The sequence below is a fragment of the Papilio polytes genome, unplaced genomic scaffold (assembly GCF_000836215.1).
Source record: "Papilio polytes unplaced genomic scaffold, Ppol_1.0 DF823991.1, whole genome shotgun sequence".
NCBI classification, from domain to species: domain Eukaryota; kingdom Metazoa; phylum Arthropoda; class Insecta; order Lepidoptera; family Papilionidae; genus Papilio; species Papilio polytes.
This window is the reverse complement of record NW_013525213.1, coordinates 79,980-99,778: the sequence shown is the minus strand read 5'-3', so window position 1 is coordinate 99,778 and position 19,799 is coordinate 79,980. Positions and strand designations below refer to the sequence as shown.

Here is a 19,799-nt window from a genome sequence, read left to right as displayed (position 1 = left end):
TCATTAAAATCGATTTCTCTTTATAAATATTTCTCTACACTTGGTTTGGTTTCATTCAACTCAGCATCGAACTCAACTTGAACAAAACTATGAGTTGTAACTAAAACCACCAACACTACATATACATATATTGAAAATCATAGCGAAATTGGACGTTAGTTTCTAGCTTTGTGTTAGAAACGGATACACAGACAATTGGAGTATTTTTGATATTTCAGTTTCGATACTGCTGACGAAAACAACAGCCGTCTAACGAATGTACAGTTTTTTAGGAACTAATTCTAAAGCTAGATTTTTGGTAAAAAAAAAAGTATTCAAATAATGAATAGAATAGTCTTTGATAGATCTGTTAGAATATTTTTTTATATTTTTAACTGAGTTATTCCAAACTGTTGATTGTACAAAATGAAACTAATGATTTCGTTTGAACGCAGTTACCTTTGTCAGTAATATGATATGATGACGTCACCGCGCCGCTGGTGCCGCCCCCTCAGCACACAACGTGATGTCTGCCAGGTGCAGCGCAGAGATAGAACTTGTTGCGGTTTCAATGGACGTTAGAATTTGTTGCACTTGACAACATTTAATACCTTTAATGTATGCTCGCCGCGACTGGCGCTTGCGGTGCACAATTCTCTAACGTATTTAATTCACTTATAAGATTGACACTAATTGAAGAAAAAGTGATTTTTTTTATAAGACAACATTACAACATACTCGCATAATGAAATTAGACCTTTTCAACAAAAGTTTTTCTTAAGCAAAGTGAAGTAACATTGTGAGGATGTTAAGGCTCTGCTGCGACCAGAGCAACTCAGATATCCCTCAGGCACTATTTCCTGCCTCCCTCCGTCGCCGCCACCGCCCTGCCTCGCCCCCGGCATCCTATCTCTGGACAACTTGCAACCACTCCAACAATTAATAATCCTCTTACAGCCGTATAGGAAATACCGTCCTTCAGTGCACAATAGCATCCTTTGTCAGAACACTAAACTATATTTGAAATATCCGAACTGTACGTACGTACGCCTAGTTTATTATGTTGAATCAGATCTTATTATGTGATAGCCATATTTGAATGTCCTTACGTTGTGATCACTATGATTGACTCGTTTAAAAATGCTTCTATTAACTTACAATCAGTAGTAATTGTTTACGCTGTGTTTGTTGTAGGAGCGGCAGCTGGTGCACAACGCATCAGCGCGCGTGTTCCACAGCAACCAGAGCCTGGTGCTGCAGAAGGTGACGCGGCACAGCAGCGGCCGCTACGCCTGCTCCGCGCTTAACGCCGAGGGCGAGACTGTCTCCAACGAGCTGCACTTCAGGGTCAAGTGTAAGTTCCGCAGAAGCCACCGCCCATCGCATCAGCTACTGACACTCGCCACATACACTTGTCTCGTGATCACGTGACATTCACCACAACATCCGAATGGCCTAGGACTTATTTCTTTTCTTATTGCGTTCTAAAAAAGTTTATGAATGTTTTTCATACTAGAAACAATTGACAAACAGTTTAGTCTCAGTTATTCCAGCTGATATGAAGTAGGTAAAGATGATGTAAATAGGGCTGCACAATGTATTATGTTGTTAGTCTTTTAATCACATTATCGTTGGAATTGTACTCACACAGATACTTCTTTAATAAAAAAAATTAATTAGAAAACTTGTAAAGAAGGAATGTCGCTCTTTTTATACTAATTGGAACATTGTAGTATGTTAAACGAAATGTACAATGTTTCGCTAGAATATTTTTTTAATAATAATAAGTTTAAAAACGTATGTGTTTTGTGCGAGGGCCGCGATACGTGTGCGCCCCCCACCGGCGCCGCCGCCGCCGCCGCGCTGCTCGTACATGTATGTCGTTATCTACGTAACAAGACCTCCTTTGACTTATTTTTATTTTGAAACATTACAAAAGCAACCAGAACAGTGTCGGATAAAAGTTATATAACTCAACATGTTCAAAGAAATAATTAAAAGAAAAAACATACAACAAATACTATAAACAGAACTAGTACGTTGTTTTATGTTCTAAAATGAAATGCTGCTAATTTTATGTTTTACTTTCATACTTGGAGCTTAAATGAAATAATGCATGGAGTTAATCCAACATTAGCAGAGACGCAGCGCGGGCGACGGCGGTGCCACCTCACATTCGATCTTATTGCCAACCGCACTCCTCTACATAACACTGAAAAAATCACCTCGTAAACATTTTATGCTGCAAAGTTACCGAATTTTTCTCCTCGAATTTAGAGTGTCGTACATTCCATCTACTAATGGTTAGTGGCACTTGTTTGCGGTGGAAGTTAACATACGGGTTTTTATATTTATACCGTCGTTAACATTCTGTACACATTCTCTCACAAAGCGAAAGACCTTGCTAAAGTCGTTAACTCAAAATACCGAAATTGAGTCCTTATAAAAAACTAAAGCACCAGGAGAATTGATTTCATACGTGTTTACAAAAAGAAACTGAACCGTTATTAGTAACAAATTTAAGTTTAAATGAAAACATTCACAATTTGAACAATTTATTATCATCAAAATACAATTATTTTACTTTTTAAATTAAACAACAAAGTAAAAGTGCAAACACGTTTAAAATTTTGTTCAGGAATATTGAGTCATTAAACAATGAAATCGCGGGGCGTCACAATGGCCTAATTTAAAAAGATAATTTTTTCCGCCTTAAATTAACGAACAAAAGAGGACTAAACAATGGCCTGAGAGGACTCGCCTGCGAAGATTGCCGGAGTTTAATACAGCGCAGCCTCGCGCCGGAGCTCGAATACATTTGCATGAATTGAACGAGACTTTTGAAGTACGAGCACAGGAATAATCGATACCCAGGTGAATGTTGTGTTTTGTGGACGACGAAACGCGAGCAGTAAAAGCCTGCCATGATGTTGGATCATCATCTGCTGCACAAACAAACATTTGCAGCAAACAGAAGAGCATTTGCGTGGAAAAAATATGGAATCTTATAAGATTGTTGAAATTAAAATTGAAACATGGTTTACAGTTTCTTTAGTCAATAAATCTTTAAGTTTATAAATAAACTATCATACCAAAATAACCAGCTGTCTATATGTCAAAAAGAAAATCGCGTTTATTTACTTTGTCGTTAATATAAAAAGCTCGGGTTGATCTAAAGTAAAATACAATAACGCGCTCCGGTTATTTTACAAACGTAACGCGAATCGAGCTCTCATAAAAAATGCTGTCAATGGCTATCAAGCCGCCAACAATATATCACAAGCAATTTTTGTGTTCAAACTTTTGGGCTCTGGGCGAAGCTACGGCCGCTACGGGGCGGCTACGAGGCGGATACGAGGGGCTACGAGCAGCGCGCACGTGACATGTTTCAGCAAGCAGACAATCAGCACAAGCTCGCAGCTCGCAGCTCGCAGCTCGCAGCTCGGCAATGAGCCGATATCGTGTGACATGGACATATCGTCCTAACCCTCCTCCCCTCCCCTCCTCCCGCAACCCGCAATACACACCTAAATACCGAAATTCATTTCGTTCAAAACACGCGGCAATATTATTCAATAATATCATAATCAATTTATACACCAACCTACCGTTAAGAAAAAGAATTTGTTTTATGAAATGTTATCGCAACGTTGCAAACTTTATGGTGGTGATTTGGAGGTTCTCAAACTCAACATCAACGTGGTATAGTATCGAATAGAATATAACATACCTTATACAACTTAAAAATATGTTAATTGAAATTACACTCTGCTACAGCTTACATCTTACATTACGGTAAGTCATATAAAAACAGTAAAGTTATGTAAAAGACATATTTCAGCAGTCACCGAAATTCAAATTTCCCGATCCACTCCAGAATATTGTGACTGGAATATTTTTGCTACGTGATGTTTGAATAACCTAGATCTTGTTTTTAATGCAGAGGCAAAAATACTCGACGTGTACTTCTGCGTTACAAAAACACGAACATTTTTATGTTCTCAGTCCTTACCATATTTTTGTGTCACAAATTTAACAAACAAACAAGTTTGCGATGCGGCATCAGAATCTCACCACACTGCAAGCTCCTTTATTGCCTTTAAGAATCATTTTACGTTGCTTCTGGAAACCGATAGCTTTATTGGTATAGCCTATGCGCTGAGTCTGCTCCACAAAGGCGTTAAACGTTTACAAAGTGGATCTAGATTGCATGTTAGTTGCCAATACAAGGAAGCGATACTTTCGTAAAAGCAAACCTATTACAATTTTAAACGTTCACTGGATATACACAGTTCTATTTGGAACATCGCTAGTTTTGATTCTAATTCCTAAATTCTATAAACGTTTTATTCTCATTAATGTTTAATTAGTTCTTTCTGTATCTGTGTGTGTGCAGACGCTCCGTCGTGCCGCAGCGGTGGCGTGGCGGTAGTGGGCGCAGCTCGCGGCGAGTCCGTGGTGATCGTATGCGAGGTGGACGCCGACCCGCCCGCAGCCGTCTTCAAGTGGAAGTTCAACAACTCCGGGGAGACGCTGGACGTCGCCGCCGACAGATACACATCCAACGGGAGCGCTTCCAGCCTCAAGTAAGTATCACCCTATTGACCTAGTTAACTTGTAAACGTGTTTGCTGAGATTAAATTGTACCCGTATTTGTATTAATTTGCAAAACAGAGGTACCACGATATCACAGAAGTCTAATGGATTAAAGGATATGGTTCCAATTCACAATACACAGTTCATTCTCCTTTTCAACTGGATCCTATTTTCTAGAGCAATTTGAAATGGAGACGTAATTTTATTTCGTCAATTACGTGTGCTTCGATCCTGCCAGAATAAAAGTCCGCAATCGAGGCATCCGCAATTTGAAACGTGTACAAAGCTCGTACATCGAGGACGAGGCGACCTTGTGCTCGCGGCTTCGTACAGCAGCGCTCCTTTGAATTTAGGATTTGGAATGTGTATAGAGTTGTAACGAGTTTTGCGGAGATGGGGAACATTATGTAATAATGCTTCCTCTTACAATGCGATCCTTTCAAATTTGTTACTACTGAACACACAATAAGGAGCTTTCCTTGTACCGCTATAATCTTAAATTCTGCTTCCTTAAAACACTCGTTTTAACGTTAACTTGCTTATTTGTTGAACATGTAATGATGTGCTTAATGGCGTAAAATTATTATTTTTTAATTAGATGGGCATGATTAATTTCGCCATAGCAAGTGTGCTAAACAGAACAAAACCAGGAGTCGACAAAATAAAATAAAATATTAACTTGTATCAATAGGTATGCCCGTGTTTTGGAAAACGCAAATTTGAGCTATGTTAAAAAAGCAATATTTCTCCGCTGAATAGGAAATGCAGAATTTAAAATTGGTCCGTATTTTGTAGTCGAGTGCCATCCGCTTCTGGGTATTTGATGTTTATATTTGTACGAGATTGTACGTGCGGGTTATTGCGAGACGCGCGGCGGGTGGCGCTCCTTGACTCGGAAATACTAAATATACTCGAACATACAACCGCAGGACTATACTTACTCTTAAATAAATATAGTTAGAGTAACTATATATTTTAAATACAATGTTTATAAAACAAGGTACACACCGGTAGCGGACCTGGACTACGGCACGCTGTCTTGTTCCGCATCGAATGAGGTCGGCAGTCAGGTCGCGCCCTGCGTCTTTCAAATGGTGGCTGCAGGTGAGATGCTCCGCCATTCAGTCTACAAGCTGCACACACACGTCACTAGATGTTTACTTGAGAGCGTTGTGTGCTGTGTGCGGTGCAGGCAAGCCGCACGCGCCTCGCAACTGCTCGCTGTGGAACCAGACGGCGGACTCTGTGGAGGTATCGTGCGCGCCGGGCTTCGACGGCGGCTTGCCGCAGCGCTTTCTGCTCGAGCTCTACTCCGGCGACGACACCGTGCCCAGGTACACACAACACACACCTTACTCACTCACGCTTCACCCGAGTCAATTTACATTAAAGTTGTCTGTGTTTTATTTATGCAAAAATAAATTCCATAAGAAAAATTTCCATGAAAATGCTGTTTCCATTTTGTCTTAAATTATTTGCGTCGAAACAACATGCAAAGAAGATTAGTAATCTCAAAAGAGCAGCTTAATTTAAAAATAATTCCCCGCTCGAATCGCAGAGCTCACAAATTGGTCCGCGCGAAGGAAACTTGCAAAATAAACGTGAGTTACGAGTCTCGTCGGAGGTGTTGGGATGAAAAAAGGGTTCCATCTAATATTAAACGTTATAACGGCAGGGGTCTGCCGGCGGGGGGTCGGCGGGGGGTGCGCGGAGGTAACGGGGGGCGGGGGCGAGGGATGAATACGGCGATGACGGTGGTACATCAACGGACAATGGCTCCTAACGAGAATTTAGATGTGTTCAGGAATTTCGACCTTCATTCTTGTGAAGAATAAAAATGGCAAAAGTTTTATTTTGTCCTTCGACGCGGGCACCGTACAAATTTGGCAACGAAAGAAATTCCGTCGTGTAATTTTGATTAACGACGATCCTTTGTGGAGAATTTGTCCTTCATAATGATCCCGGCCGGCGCCGCGCCGCGCGCTCAACACATCGCCGATTGTTATTCAACTATTACTCTGGTTGTACTTTTCTACCAAACAGTACATAAAGCTAGAAATTACTGATGCCGCCATTGGAAATAGTATATACTTTCATACATTTAAGCACTTTACTGGTCAACTCTATTGAACTAGCTTTAGTTATTTTTCTAAACTTAAGTTTCAAGATAAGTATTGCAGTAATTACGCAGCGCCACTGAGATAAAGTTGTTGCACCAGCTGCCGCGGGGGTTGCGGGGAGCGCGGGGAGGTGGGGGGCTCATCTCGCTACAACACATGTCTTGTACCATTTATTTTACCTTACACTCTAACGAAAATGTTTCTTTGAGATTTTTCGTGACTTAACTCAAAAAAATGTAAATCACCAGACGTTATCTTCTTGTCTTACTAATATTATAAATATAAAAGTGTAGATAGATAGATGGTTGAATGTTTGTTAGAAGGTATTTCCGGAACGGCTCAAGTGATCTCGATTAAATTTGAGACAGATGTGAAAGAATTGTGGAAGGATACATAGGGAATGTTGTGGTGCAGAGTGAATCTGTCGTCGTGGGAGCCGGTGTGGTCTGTGCGCGGGCTGGAGTGGGACGTGCGCTTCAGGCTGGCCGCCGTCGCCGTCAACGCCAAGGGCCGCTCGCCGCCCGCGCTTCTCGACGACATACTCTTCAGGGACCCGGAGAAACGTACAGGTAACTTACATGGTTAACATTTTAGTGCGACGTACTTATTAGCGACATGATTTGAGTGGTGTTATATGCCAAGCGATACACTTAAAAAAGTAAAAAAAACGATAGCGATAATCATTTGTTTAAAAGGTTAGAACTTTGTTTCAAATATTTTAATGTTTAGATAGCCAATATAAAATTATTCGTGAACTATCATATCGTTGATATTAGCGGGCGTCATACGTTAGCCAACGTCACCATATCCGCGCCGACAGTGATTTATTGTTTATTTTAGTGAATTTGATGTGCATAAAGTAGCATCTGTGTTTTTTTTTATTTGCAAAACTTCCTGTATTGTAGAAGTATTCTGGATAAATAGCTGTTGACAACCATTTCGAGGTTTAAGAGATATGAAAAGCAACTTATTTATGCAATATATTTTCGTTATAGTTTGAAAATAATTTCAATAAAATATACAATGTGAAGGCGGGAGCGGCGCGCGGCTCTCGCGGACGTTTGTGTCCTGTATTTGCAACGATTCAATGATTTCTTTGAGCGAGCCGCGCCGCCCGCCGCCCGCCGGCCTGTGCCAGCTCTTATCCTAAGCACGATGCTTATTTCTGCTCATATATTTTTCTTCCGATGCTTAAAATATTATGACAAGGATTATATGACGTTTATTGAGAACATATTATTAGAATTGATTTTTATCAAAGCAACCGGTTTCGGTTTTTAATTTATTTCCATCAATTCTGAAAACGTATAAAGCGAATGCTGATTTACAAAAAATAAGTAAAACGAGTAAAGTAGAAAAAGGAATCCTTTAATTTTCTTATGACTTTAATACAAAATCCATTTAGAGCAATATAATGAAAGATAAAAGGCTCGCGCCGCAAGTCGAGTGTCAAATATATTATGAAGGTCGCTCGCTACAAATCAAATAAACGGATCGTTTTATGATGCGGGTTACGTTCCTACATTTATATAAAAATTTCAATAATGTCCCTTGACATCTCTCACCCTGCAAACCGCGCCGCGCCCCGCGCCCCGCGCCCGCACAACTGGCTACTGCGCTCACACTCGAGTACTTGTCTAAATATATGTTAGGATGTCTCTCATGTCTCATAATTCCTGGCTACGTATCGTCCAATAAACTCACTTACAACGATGGTTCATTTTAGGCGTTTAAAAATTAGTTATGTATTTTTAATTAAGTTTTTATGACACATGAATGTATCGAAATATATTCAATGTTAAATAAAAAGTATGTGTCAAGTTTTTTGGCGTTTTATTTTTTACATAAATTTGTTTACTACAAAATGTTTTAATATAATATACTTCACACAAGCTTCGAAAATTTTATCATATACATTTAGTATGTGATGCTCTCAAACATAATATCGTAATGAAATTTGTTGCCGATACTAAAATTAATAAAATGTGTGTGAAGCCGGGCCCGGGCTGCGGGAACTAGGCCGACGGTCAAAGGCTGGTGTAATTAAATTATCGGCTGACACCAAATTGATGGGAAGATTCGTGAAGACGACGAGCCATGCTGTACTGATTCTTGCTACACAATAAGAAAAGTATATAACCATATGATGTATCGGCAGCGTCTGAGAGTGGGTTGGGCGCGGGTGCGGCGGGCGCGGCGAGCGCGGGCGCAGCGGGCGCGGGCGCGGCGCTGGCGCTGCTGGCGTGTGCGTGCCGCGCCGCGCGCCGCCGTCGCGCGCCGCTCGCCAAGCACACGCCGCCCAAAGCGCACCCCGCGCACGCCGCGCACCCCGCACACAGCCCGCACGGCCCGCACGTAGCCCGCGCCCACAAGCACAGCGACCACGACGACGCCGAGCCAGACCTAATACCAAATAATTACTGTAAGTTTTTATGCTTTTTGATTGTCATTGTCACTTTTCACTATTAGTCCATTCATTTCAAGCGAAAAATGGTTTTCCCTTATTTAGTAACTTCTAATTTTTTAAAATAAATTCAGTAAGTAATTGAACTTTACTAGTGGTCAAACTATACTGACGAGAATGTAAACATTATGTAAAGAATTTACTCATGTAATTATTTATTACGGTTTAAAATTCAAAGCGAACAGTCGGTCTGTTGCATAAATGTGATTCGGGCGTCATAATTATCATATGATGTTTGCGGCGCGCTTTGTGTCGATGAAATATCACCCAAACTAAATGCTAATGTGTTTTCAAATGTGAATAAAATTAAAATGAAATCGGCAATAACACGAGCGGCGGCTGGCGGCGGCTGGCGGCGCGCCGGCGGCGATCGAAAACAGATTAACTGCAAATTGCAAATATCGTGTAGAAAGCGAAGGATGTGTTAAATGCAGCGATTGCGAGGGTAAACGTTTCGCGCGTTACCGAGTCAGTTTTTGCTGTAATAGTTTACATTCGCTGCATTACGAGCGCTATCTTCATTGCCCTTTAAATATATTTGCCGGATAACGTTCCCCAATCGGCCCCTGATTGCATTAACGACCTCGTTCTCACAACACAGTCATTTTAACTGGCTCATTCAGTGCGCAGTTACATCTGTACTGTTTTTTGGTTAAATCTGAACATTGTACTCTGCATTGTTACAGCCCACTTCATTCCCTACGCGTACTATTTCAATTGAATTAATCGGTTCTCAAAAAAAATTGCTTGCCGTTAATGTCGATTCATAAATAAAACAAAATATGCAGTGCCATATAATTCTTATAAGTAAAAATATGGGAATTATATAAATTGGAATTCAAAATATTGTCCGTTCCGAGAATACGTAATTGCGTACTCACATTAAAATGAAATATTCGTAACATTTAATGACACGCGTCTCGTTGCCTTATATCACATTTGGTTCGTGGAATACAAAATCTGTTCCTCGTTTTTAATTGCAATACCTAATTAGTCGTGTGGAGTCTGGTTTATATGTGGTTTACTATTACAGAGAGTTTGAATTCCTAAAATCATTAAGACAAAACAACTCTAATTGTATTTATTCTAAAATTCTAAATTATTGTGCATTTTATTGTTAACCTACTTAATCTTCGTAGCTCCGTAGAATGCACGCGCTACGATCAGGCGCTACGTAAATCCGTCGGTAGTTCCGTAGCCAAACTGGTATTAGAGAATCTATCCGCTGTTGTGTTAAATCAAGTTTAAGTATCAAGGAACGAGCGTAAGCGGTACTTAGTGAAGGGTAACTGCCGTGCGGAAGTTTACTGCCTGGATAAGCACGACTACCCTCAGTTTCCCGGCAAGTGTCGGTGCATCCCGGCGACTCCCCGCCGCTAGACGACTGCTCGTTGCTCTCTTTGCCTAACGGGTGATTAGCTTTGACTCTATCAGACAGTTGGCTGCACAGATTAGCATTTGAATAAACTACTATAAAATTTATATACTTCTTTCTGAGTTCTTTTTAGTAATACAAATGAGTCGCTATGTCTAAATTAGACACAATCCTGTAGGTAGTGCCTTTTTTGATCCACATTTTAAAAATGCATTCAATTGCACGTTACGAGTATAATAACCAGTACACCGTTGTGTACAGCTAAATACAAGTTCCTGAACAGTGCAGGCGGGGTCGATGGCGCGCGGACTGCACGGCAGTGCCGGCAGCGGCAGTGCTATATAATTTTTAACCGAGATTCAATTCCCGACAATCAGGCTATTAAGTTAATAGAAACGTCGCAGTGGCGTGCGTCACGCGAGCGGCGGGCGGAGGCGGCGGCGGCGGCGGGCGCTCGCTCCTAGTCGACTTTCTATTTCAAATCTTCTGACAGTTTTCGAAATTCTCTGTGCGCTTTCTGACAGTTATGTCAAGTGACGTGTGGAAAAGAACGTTACAGTTGGTGACGGCGTTTGTTCACAGTTTTAATTATGTCCCTTTATATAACTTTGATTTAATATAACGTTAACAACGCGCAAGCGAGTATTTGAAAATATCGATTCAGTAAAATAAACAACTTAAAATCAGCGTGGATTTCTGACCACGGTGCCGTGGTGACTCGGAGCACAGACTTACAGTCCAACTATACTTAAATAATTACTGAACATTATTACATTTTGAAATGACAATAAGATATATATTAAGATATTTTTTCTTTACTTTAATCTCAGCTATTTTAATAACTAATAACTTATAGCTTAAAAATGTCGATATTACTACATGTAGGACCATATAGCGAAACTAACGAATACAATCTTACTTCATGTGTTTGTAAATAAATAAGTGGCAGGTCCGCGAGGTGCGCACCGCCGCTGAGCCGGTATTCATTTGATGTGAGCTATTACCTGCGAATAGTGCTTGTAGGGCTCCGGCGGAGCACGCTTATTGAACATAACCGCCTTGTCTATGGCATACATTTGTTACATGAATTCTTATTACCAATTGCCGCAACATTTGGAACATAATAAGATTTGTTTGATACAAGCAATCTACTTTTGATTATACTATTACTTTCTTCTCACAAATATTTCAGTTGGATGTTTTCTTTGTGAATATTAGATATAATACGTTGTCGGACAAAATTTAAAAAGCAAGGAAAATAGAAATATTTCTACGTTCTTAATAGTTATGTTTATTAATGCATACACTTTTATTTTAAATTAAATTTGTTAATACGAGTATAGAGTGTGAGAGAAATGTCCCGAGCGCCGGCTACCGAGAGATCCTCGCAAAGGCGATTTCGTTAAAGACGTCTCACAGATGTTCCGCTTAACGTCGAGATTTTCACACGAATAGAAACGCTTCCCAAAAGTACTTAAGCTGTTAAGGCTCCGTCGCGCCGCCGCTAGGATTAAGATTACAATTTTCTTTAGCTTCCTGCTAACAGATGGAGTCTCCTACGCCTTTAGTACAACAGACAATACAATTTCAAATCGATTTAATCAGTACTCACCGTTTTGTTATTGACATATCACTGATTTGATCAAGCATATCTCGTGACTTGTACTTATTACAAAATAAGTAGCCATTAAGTATTGCGTCACCGCCGGTGTCGGGATAACGGTGGTTGATCGCGACATGCAAGATAAGAGTGCCCGCTCTCGCTGTGCAGCTCATCTAATGTCGCATCAGCCGACTCGCCACTCGACTTGCATTGGCTTCCTCCTTCCTCGCTAATCATATTGATCTCTCTCAACTAATGTAATATATAAACTTAAATTGCGACTAGTTTTGTATTCCCTTTAACGTTTTCTCTGCACATTTACACTATTTTATGCACTAAAATGGTTTTAACATACGATATTACCCGCTAAAGCTTGTAAACGTCTACCAACATTTTTTACAAACAAAAACGTTTAAGTGACAAATTATCTAAACGACAGTATCTTGCAGTCTTCGCGGTGACACATTTTTGGACAAGAACCAAGTGTATAATAGAGGCGACAACTCTACAACTGAACTGCTCGTTCAATTTATCTTTTATAGAACAAACAACTTACTTTATTCTAAACATCATTTTAATTATCATGTCGATACAATGCGGATTTATTCAATAATTTATCGGAATTACATTCCACAAACATAAAGCAATCCCATTTGTTTGTGACGTCAAACTGACAGAACCTTTGTTTTGTAATATAATTATGTTTATCATAATGTAAGAGAACAAACAAAGGTTGCGGGAGCCCGGTGCTGTATCACATCGTGAGATCGCCCACCCTGAACAAATTGAGGTCCGCCGACAAATGTACCGACCACGCTTCTCTTTTTATTATTATAATAATTTGACTAGGTTTTTTATTTTGATGTAACAGATTGTAAAAACTAATTTATACAAATTACTCTGTTGATTGTTATGTTACTGGAATATTAAAGTAACTCGCCTATTAGTGAAAATAAATTAAATATTTGTATACTATTTCAACCTATGAGGTTGTAATAAATAGAAATGTTCATGATGAAATAATAAGTGGTGTAGAGAGAGACTGGCGAGCGGCGGCCGCTCCGAGTGGACTGCATCTCCGCAATACAACTCGACTCCACTCAAATACAACTCGTTTCAAGAAATTATTTTTAAATCTGAAACATTTCTTAGGATTTGAAACGTTGAATTTAGATGCAATTCATATTTTTGCTTTAGATCAGTTTGCCTGATAACCTCTAGACAACAAACTTATTTTATACCTTCTTGTTTATCTACCATTACTGTAAACAAACCCAAATTTCAAGAAAACACATTTACAAAACATTGTTTGTTTAAAAAAACTTTTACCTTTCCTCCATTAAAACTCTTTGAAGATATTAAAATGAACTTTCTTAAACAAGTAGTTTTGACGTTGCAAGAAAATGTTACCAGTATTTAAGATGAAAACTCCCGAGCCTGCTCCAAAAGATTAAGATTGTAGTTGAAAATAATTTCGCATAAAGATGTCAGCACTTTACTGCCGACAATTTGTAACGTCAAGTTATGTCTCTATTTAGCGTTAAAAAAACAACTGTTAACTGAAGAATTAAAAGGTCTTCAGAAAAGTTCTACTTTTATGAGTTACTAAAGCAATGAGATATTTTTTCGAGTCGGGAATCGGAATCTATAATCTACTAAAACATTTTTAACATGTATTTACTCGGCGTTTCCAGTTCACAACTTTAAATCAAATTTGTAGAATGAAAAAATGTAATATTGGAATAAAACAGAGTGAAATCTCGCGTTCAGGCCAACTTACTCTCACATACGAGAACTTGAAATCGGAGCATACTTTTAAAAAGTTTCTCTCGTTACCCGCACGTTTCAAAGATACAAAGTAAATAAAAGGTTGCAGGCGGTCTTGAGAGCGCTACTTCGCTAAGATGAAACTTTTTACTGCAACTGGAATAGACTTCATCTCGTCGAAGACAGCGCGCATTACTCCTTCCTTCCTATTTCATCGCACTCCCGCCGTTTCCATATTTATTCGCCGCGCTCTTGTCTCTTTCAATTTCCTCGAAGCGATAGAGATGTTCCTACATTGATACAATTGCCAATATGCCCCCGTTTACATTACACATATATCATAAGTAACGTTACTAGTTTTTACTGATTGGTATTTATATTGTTAAATTGTAGGAAAGATGGTGTTTATATGCACAATTCTCTAAGTACTATAAACTTAATTGATTACCTGTTTAAGGTTCTTAGTAGAATCATTCTCTACCAACTTCTAGTGTATACCTGTACGTAGATACATCTGTTTGGTTTTTTCAACGCGTTTAAAAGGACGTTTAAAGGACTTCAACTCGATTTTAGAGAAGAAACTATCGTTTTATAATCATGTTTATGTCTAAAATACAACAACATTCGTGACAAAGATAACAATTTGTAAAGAAACAGTAATCAAAGAGCACACTTTTGTTTTGTGATTAAACGAGCTTCACCGATGTTGTGAACAAAAGTCAGCAGATTTTTCTTGATTTTAATTTAAGCCAAAAATGAGCAGTTTTTGCTTCACAATTTGAAAACTGTGCGATATCTGCAATTCAGATGTTCCCGCTATTGTTTGCGTCTTCCATTATACCATGGATGATTTGCAAATATCGCCATTGTATATACTTGGATTGTTACTAAATACGTAAAGATAATATAACTAGTTTTCAAACGATAACATATTTTCATAAACTTTTACATTTATGATACTATATTTAGAGATGATATCAAGTCCGATCTAAAACATACTATGACAATCTTGTGACCGGCCACGCTGACATACACCACGGTACATCCAGTACATTGAAGACTCATTATACAGTAAAAATGTGTTTGTGTCTTGTGAAAATGTCAATGGAAATAGGAAATTCTTGTAAGATATCGCAATGGGATTAGAAAAACAATATTATTAGAAAGCGATATATAATAATGTATCATTTGAACACGATATCTTCGCGAAGAAATATTTTCTGGTTAAAACACAAGGGTGTTATTAGCGAAATGGAAGCAATTTTCCTCAAATAAAACTTATTAGATATCGCGCCAGGCCGCGGGGGCAGCGGGGGCTGTGGGGCGGGGGCGAGGAAGGTGTATGTGAGGCGCATAATTTTACCCTCGCCAAATATTGTTCCGGAAGAATGTAATGGAGCACCTTGTTTTTCAAAGATTTAAAACGATCCTTTTTTTTGTAAAATGTTAAGTAACCGTTCAGCTTACGCGAAGTTTCACATCACCTGTGCCTGACTGGAAATTTCGTCATTTAAATCAAAAAGTCATGTCAGCATATTGTTAATTTATAAAACCTTACATAAAATGTTAATTTAACGGCGGTGCTGTGCCGGCGGCGGCCGCGAACACCGCACTATGAATAAAATAAAACGCAGGACAACCCCGACCTTTAAATAACGTCAAAATTTAAAGCGCCCGGAAGTGTTTCCCTGAAGTACTAAAGCTTTTAATACAAAATCCGTCGGAGCAGAGATTAAGATGAATTGTAAAGGTTTATTCTGCGGTGCGGAGATAATGTCACTCGAGTGTTTACTGAAATACTCGACGTGAGTGAATTATGTTTGGGATAAAAGTCAAAAATAAAGCCTAAAATTATATAACTAACTACATGAGTTTGAAAGATTTATGTTTAATTGTCTATTATATGTCCACTATGTCAACCTTATTAAATAGTGTTGGATATAGGTAGCAATGATACGACCGCTAGCTTAGTGCAGACTCGTTTATTGACATCTGTGTCACACTGACAGCTGGCGCAGCAGCCGTTCTTTTACGCGCACAGATTATGCGCCTATGTACATATACACCAAATAGTTATTGAATCTTATTAACAAGTAAAAATTTGTAATAAAGTAGAACATAGTGTGAGCCACATTTATGAAGCATCCCCGCTCTCAGTAGATAAGGGAAGCCTCGCGGCGACGGATTAATCATATTGATCTCCCTCTATCTTTCCAATCTCACAATTTCCTTATTCTATATTGAAAACTTATAAACTAAGCTGGGGCCGTGCATTTCTTATATATCTCATCTCATCTCATATCCTCATTTTTAGCCAAAATACTGCCTTGAAGCATTGTGATTAAGTTTCATTTGAACGCAAAATATTAAAAAGAATCATACTTCATGCTAATATTATAAATGCGAAAGTTTAAATGGATAGATGGATGTTTGTTAGAGTTTGTAGCCTAAATTGCTAAACGGATTTCAATGAAATTTCGCAGACATGTAGAGGATAGTCTGGACAAACCCATGGGCGAAAGTTAGTCTTGTCAATAAAATGACATCAATTATTTTTACTACTTTAAAGTAATATTTTGAATGTTGTCAGGTGAGACGTCGAGTGCGCCAGCTCGCAACACGCCGTCGTCGCTGTCGGCGCCGCTCAGCGCGCCGCTTGTTGTGCCGCTCGCCACACCGCTCGCCACCCCGGTACGTACACATCTTCCTCGTTTCTTAAACTGCCTATCATCACTTTTATTTCATTTTACAGAATAAAGAAAATAATTGTCAGAATGCACCCAAGCCAAAAGTCGTGAGACTATGTTTCTGTAGCGTTTACATCGACCAGAACCTCATTCAACTCTTTGTTTCTCAACACTCAGTTTACAAAATCTCAAACAATCGTATTGTATACGAACGTCTTTCCGACTCTCACGAACCTTTTTACTTTCCTTATTTATACTCCGTTGACGTTATTTTTGTCGTCCTTGAATGGTTGTTGTTCGCGGAGAGAAAAGATTTCCTTCTTCGTAAGGCTCTTATAAAAAGGAAATAAAAGAGCCACCTCCCGGATAATGCGACGGCTAAGCTTCTCTGAATAAACTATTATTCTGTCACATATTCACTGTTTGAATACATTTAACAATAACAATAACTAATAACTTAAAACTACCCCAATCAGGCACCATAAAGTATTAAAACTATAACTCACGCAGATTAAAACATAGGACCACGTATAATAATAATATTTCGAAAACAACGTAATTGTAAAGAACACAGTTGTGTTTAAAAAGTTTTAGTTTTAAATTGTTTTGTAGCAGAATGAAAACTGTTATTCTTCCCACAGTTAAGGCACTTTGAGACAGCACCGTTTGAGCGATAGATTTCGCATTTCCAATATTTTTGTTTAGTGATATCTTCAGATAATAGCCTTCTGTACGCAACGCCTTAGTGGTGCGGGACCCGACGGCAGGCTAACAGCGAGACGACGAGAAATTCATACTTTATTGTCTCGCTGTTACGTTCTTAGAAACTGTCCATTGACACTCCTTTAGCGTGTCTGCCTCCAGTTAGTTTCGATTGTGCTTTATCGCTGCGGGGCGCGGAGCAACGATTCCCCGATGTGGTGGAGTATCGCGACATCGGACACCGCACTACAATAAACTGGAAACGCATTGCCCACTGATTGGATGGACTCTTTACGACGGTCTTTACACTTTATTGAGTCTAGATATCCTTTGTTTGGTTCTATTTGAAGTAATATTTTGATCAAGCATTATGTAAGTTTAATAAAAATATACGAGTGTCTATTATTATTTGTTACTGGGCATTTGTGTTGTGGTAGGTGAGCACGTGGGCGCCGCGCAGTGCGTCCGGCTCGCTGCGTGCTGCGGACCTCAACGTGGACGCCATCAAGGAGAAGCTGCTGGACAACCGGATCCCAGAGTCGTGCGTGTAGTGCGCTGCGCCGCGGACAGCAAGCTGCAACTTAGTCTCATGTTGTACAATCTCCCAAAACACTGTCCTATGTAAATGATATGTAGATAGCGCCCTTCATCGCTGAGGTTATCCACCGCGATCTCCCCCCCCCCACACTGAGTATCCGATTTCGACAATATCATTCGATTCATTCCGGAAATAAATCGTTTTGATTAAACTGATCCTTTGCACTGAAATTGGATACTCGCGGTGTGATTTTGTAAAAATCAAATACTTTAAACCATAATTTTGTTTTATAACTCTTTGTGATGTAAATAATAGGTTTTAAGCGACTGATTCTTTGCCACTTTTTTACATGTCTACGAAATCTAGATAATACAATTAGTTAATTAATGAAACATGTGAATGGAATCGTCGTGATCTGTATAAATATTGAGTATTTCCTTTTGTAAATAGAGTTTGTACTTGACTTTGATAGTTTAAAGTCGGCTTCAGAGTGTCACCGATAGATAAAGTAATGTCGGCGCAGGCGCAGCTGCGGGAGTACTTACAAATTCTCGCGAACAAAGGAGTAAAGAATTCTTTCGTTTCTCCGCAAATGTTAATGTCTAGTACTTAAGTTACAACTTACACCCGTTTTATTTCCTCGCAGTCGAGTATGTAAAGTACAAAAATCATTCAAATATTTTACCTTGACCTCATACAAAGTCCCATCAGCATATTATAAAGATAACTGTGAGGCCAAATGTTGGCTTTAGTTCGGTGTAAATCAATGTATATCAAATTTGTCCGAAGTGTTCAATTAAATATCAAATTAAATTCACATATCATGTTTCTCGTGTGTTTGAGATACATATCACATACTCGTACAGTTGACATATCGTAACAATGGCCACACCCCGCGCAGGCGCAGGCGAAGGCGCGACAAACGGCGACGTCGACCGACTGATCTTGGTGGAATAGCGAATTAAAACTATCCTTAGGTAATTTAATTTGTAAGTAAGAAGTGATTTGTTATTATAAAGTTTAAACAAACTCAAAGAGTTCGCCCTACTGTTGACTTATTTATTTTTGAAGAGAATAAAGGTTGTCTTGGAAGAGAATGTTGTTTTTATATCCCTCTGAAAAATTCAAACTAAGACAGAAATAGTGCTTTTTCAAATAAAATCTTTCAAACAAACTTTAAAAAATCTGCTCCGGACGAGTATTGTGCAGATGCAAGTTACTTTGCTCGAGGTACTAGGATGTGTAGACCTTTACCTCCCATTACTGGCTCGGTGCTGCACACGGCAACGAGCGGTAAGCTATCTCTTCACCTTGTTACTAGCAACATTTAGTATTAGACAAAAAGCACACAAAATGTTTTATGGCGTTTATAGTCTGTGTTCTATAATGTGTAAATATACACATACATAAGTCTATGTTACACTTACAAAAATAGCAAAGACAGCAAAAATATTATCCAAAGCGATAAGGTCGAAATTGTTCGAGCGCTATTGCTTTGTTTTGAGGGTAAGTGGATAATAATAGGAAGGGACACAAGCACAAGGAGAGTCGTTAGGGCGGCGCCGCTGAAATGAATCATAATGGGCCCCCGCGAGACAGCGGCCTGCGCAAACCTTAAATAATGTAAACGGCCATAAGATGTAAAAATGCGCTGTCATTTTTGTGCGGGAAAAACTTTTTTCTTCATAGTGAGCTTAAATTTATTTTAGCCCTTTTTCCTTAACAAGTATGCGGTAAAAGATGATACGGTTTGGTAAATAAACGTAACATCTGCTTGCGTAACACAACATTACATAACAAAAGCCCTTCTGTTTTTTGCTACCGAGGTACTTTTGTGGTTGTTTTGTAATTTGAATGTTGCTTGTTATTATTATAGTATAAAGTACATTTAACAAACACCTTTGACACTCTACAGCAGCTGTTACTCCTCATAAAGAACAGGTGTGTTCTGTCTGTATTGCATTGTAA

General features: G+C 39.1%; 1 protein-coding gene across 2 annotated transcripts in view; it reads left to right on the top strand.

Annotated features, from left to right (window-relative positions):
• LOC106101416 (nephrin-like) overlaps window positions 1-18,925 on the top strand; it is a 61,478-nt gene extending 42,553 nt beyond the window's left edge. Inside the window, exons 9-16 of one of the 2 annotated variants that reach the window (XM_013280651.1) lie at window positions 1,174-1,333; window positions 4,376-4,565; window positions 5,576-5,679; window positions 5,768-5,909; window positions 7,110-7,264; window positions 8,854-9,117; window positions 16,495-16,595; window positions 17,731-18,925. In XM_013280651.1, the coding sequence (XP_013136105.1) occupies window positions 1,174-1,333; window positions 4,376-4,565; window positions 5,576-5,679; window positions 5,768-5,909; window positions 7,110-7,264; window positions 8,854-9,117; window positions 16,495-16,595; window positions 17,731-17,844 (1,230 nt within the window). In that variant the 3' untranslated portion in view covers window positions 17,845-18,925. The remainder of the gene's footprint in view (window positions 1-1,173; window positions 1,334-4,375; window positions 4,566-5,575; window positions 5,680-5,767; window positions 5,910-7,109; window positions 7,265-8,853; window positions 9,118-16,494; window positions 16,596-17,730) is intronic. The other variant, XM_013280652.1, reaches the window with a different exon arrangement.
• Window positions 18,926-19,799: the final 874 nt, after the last annotated feature.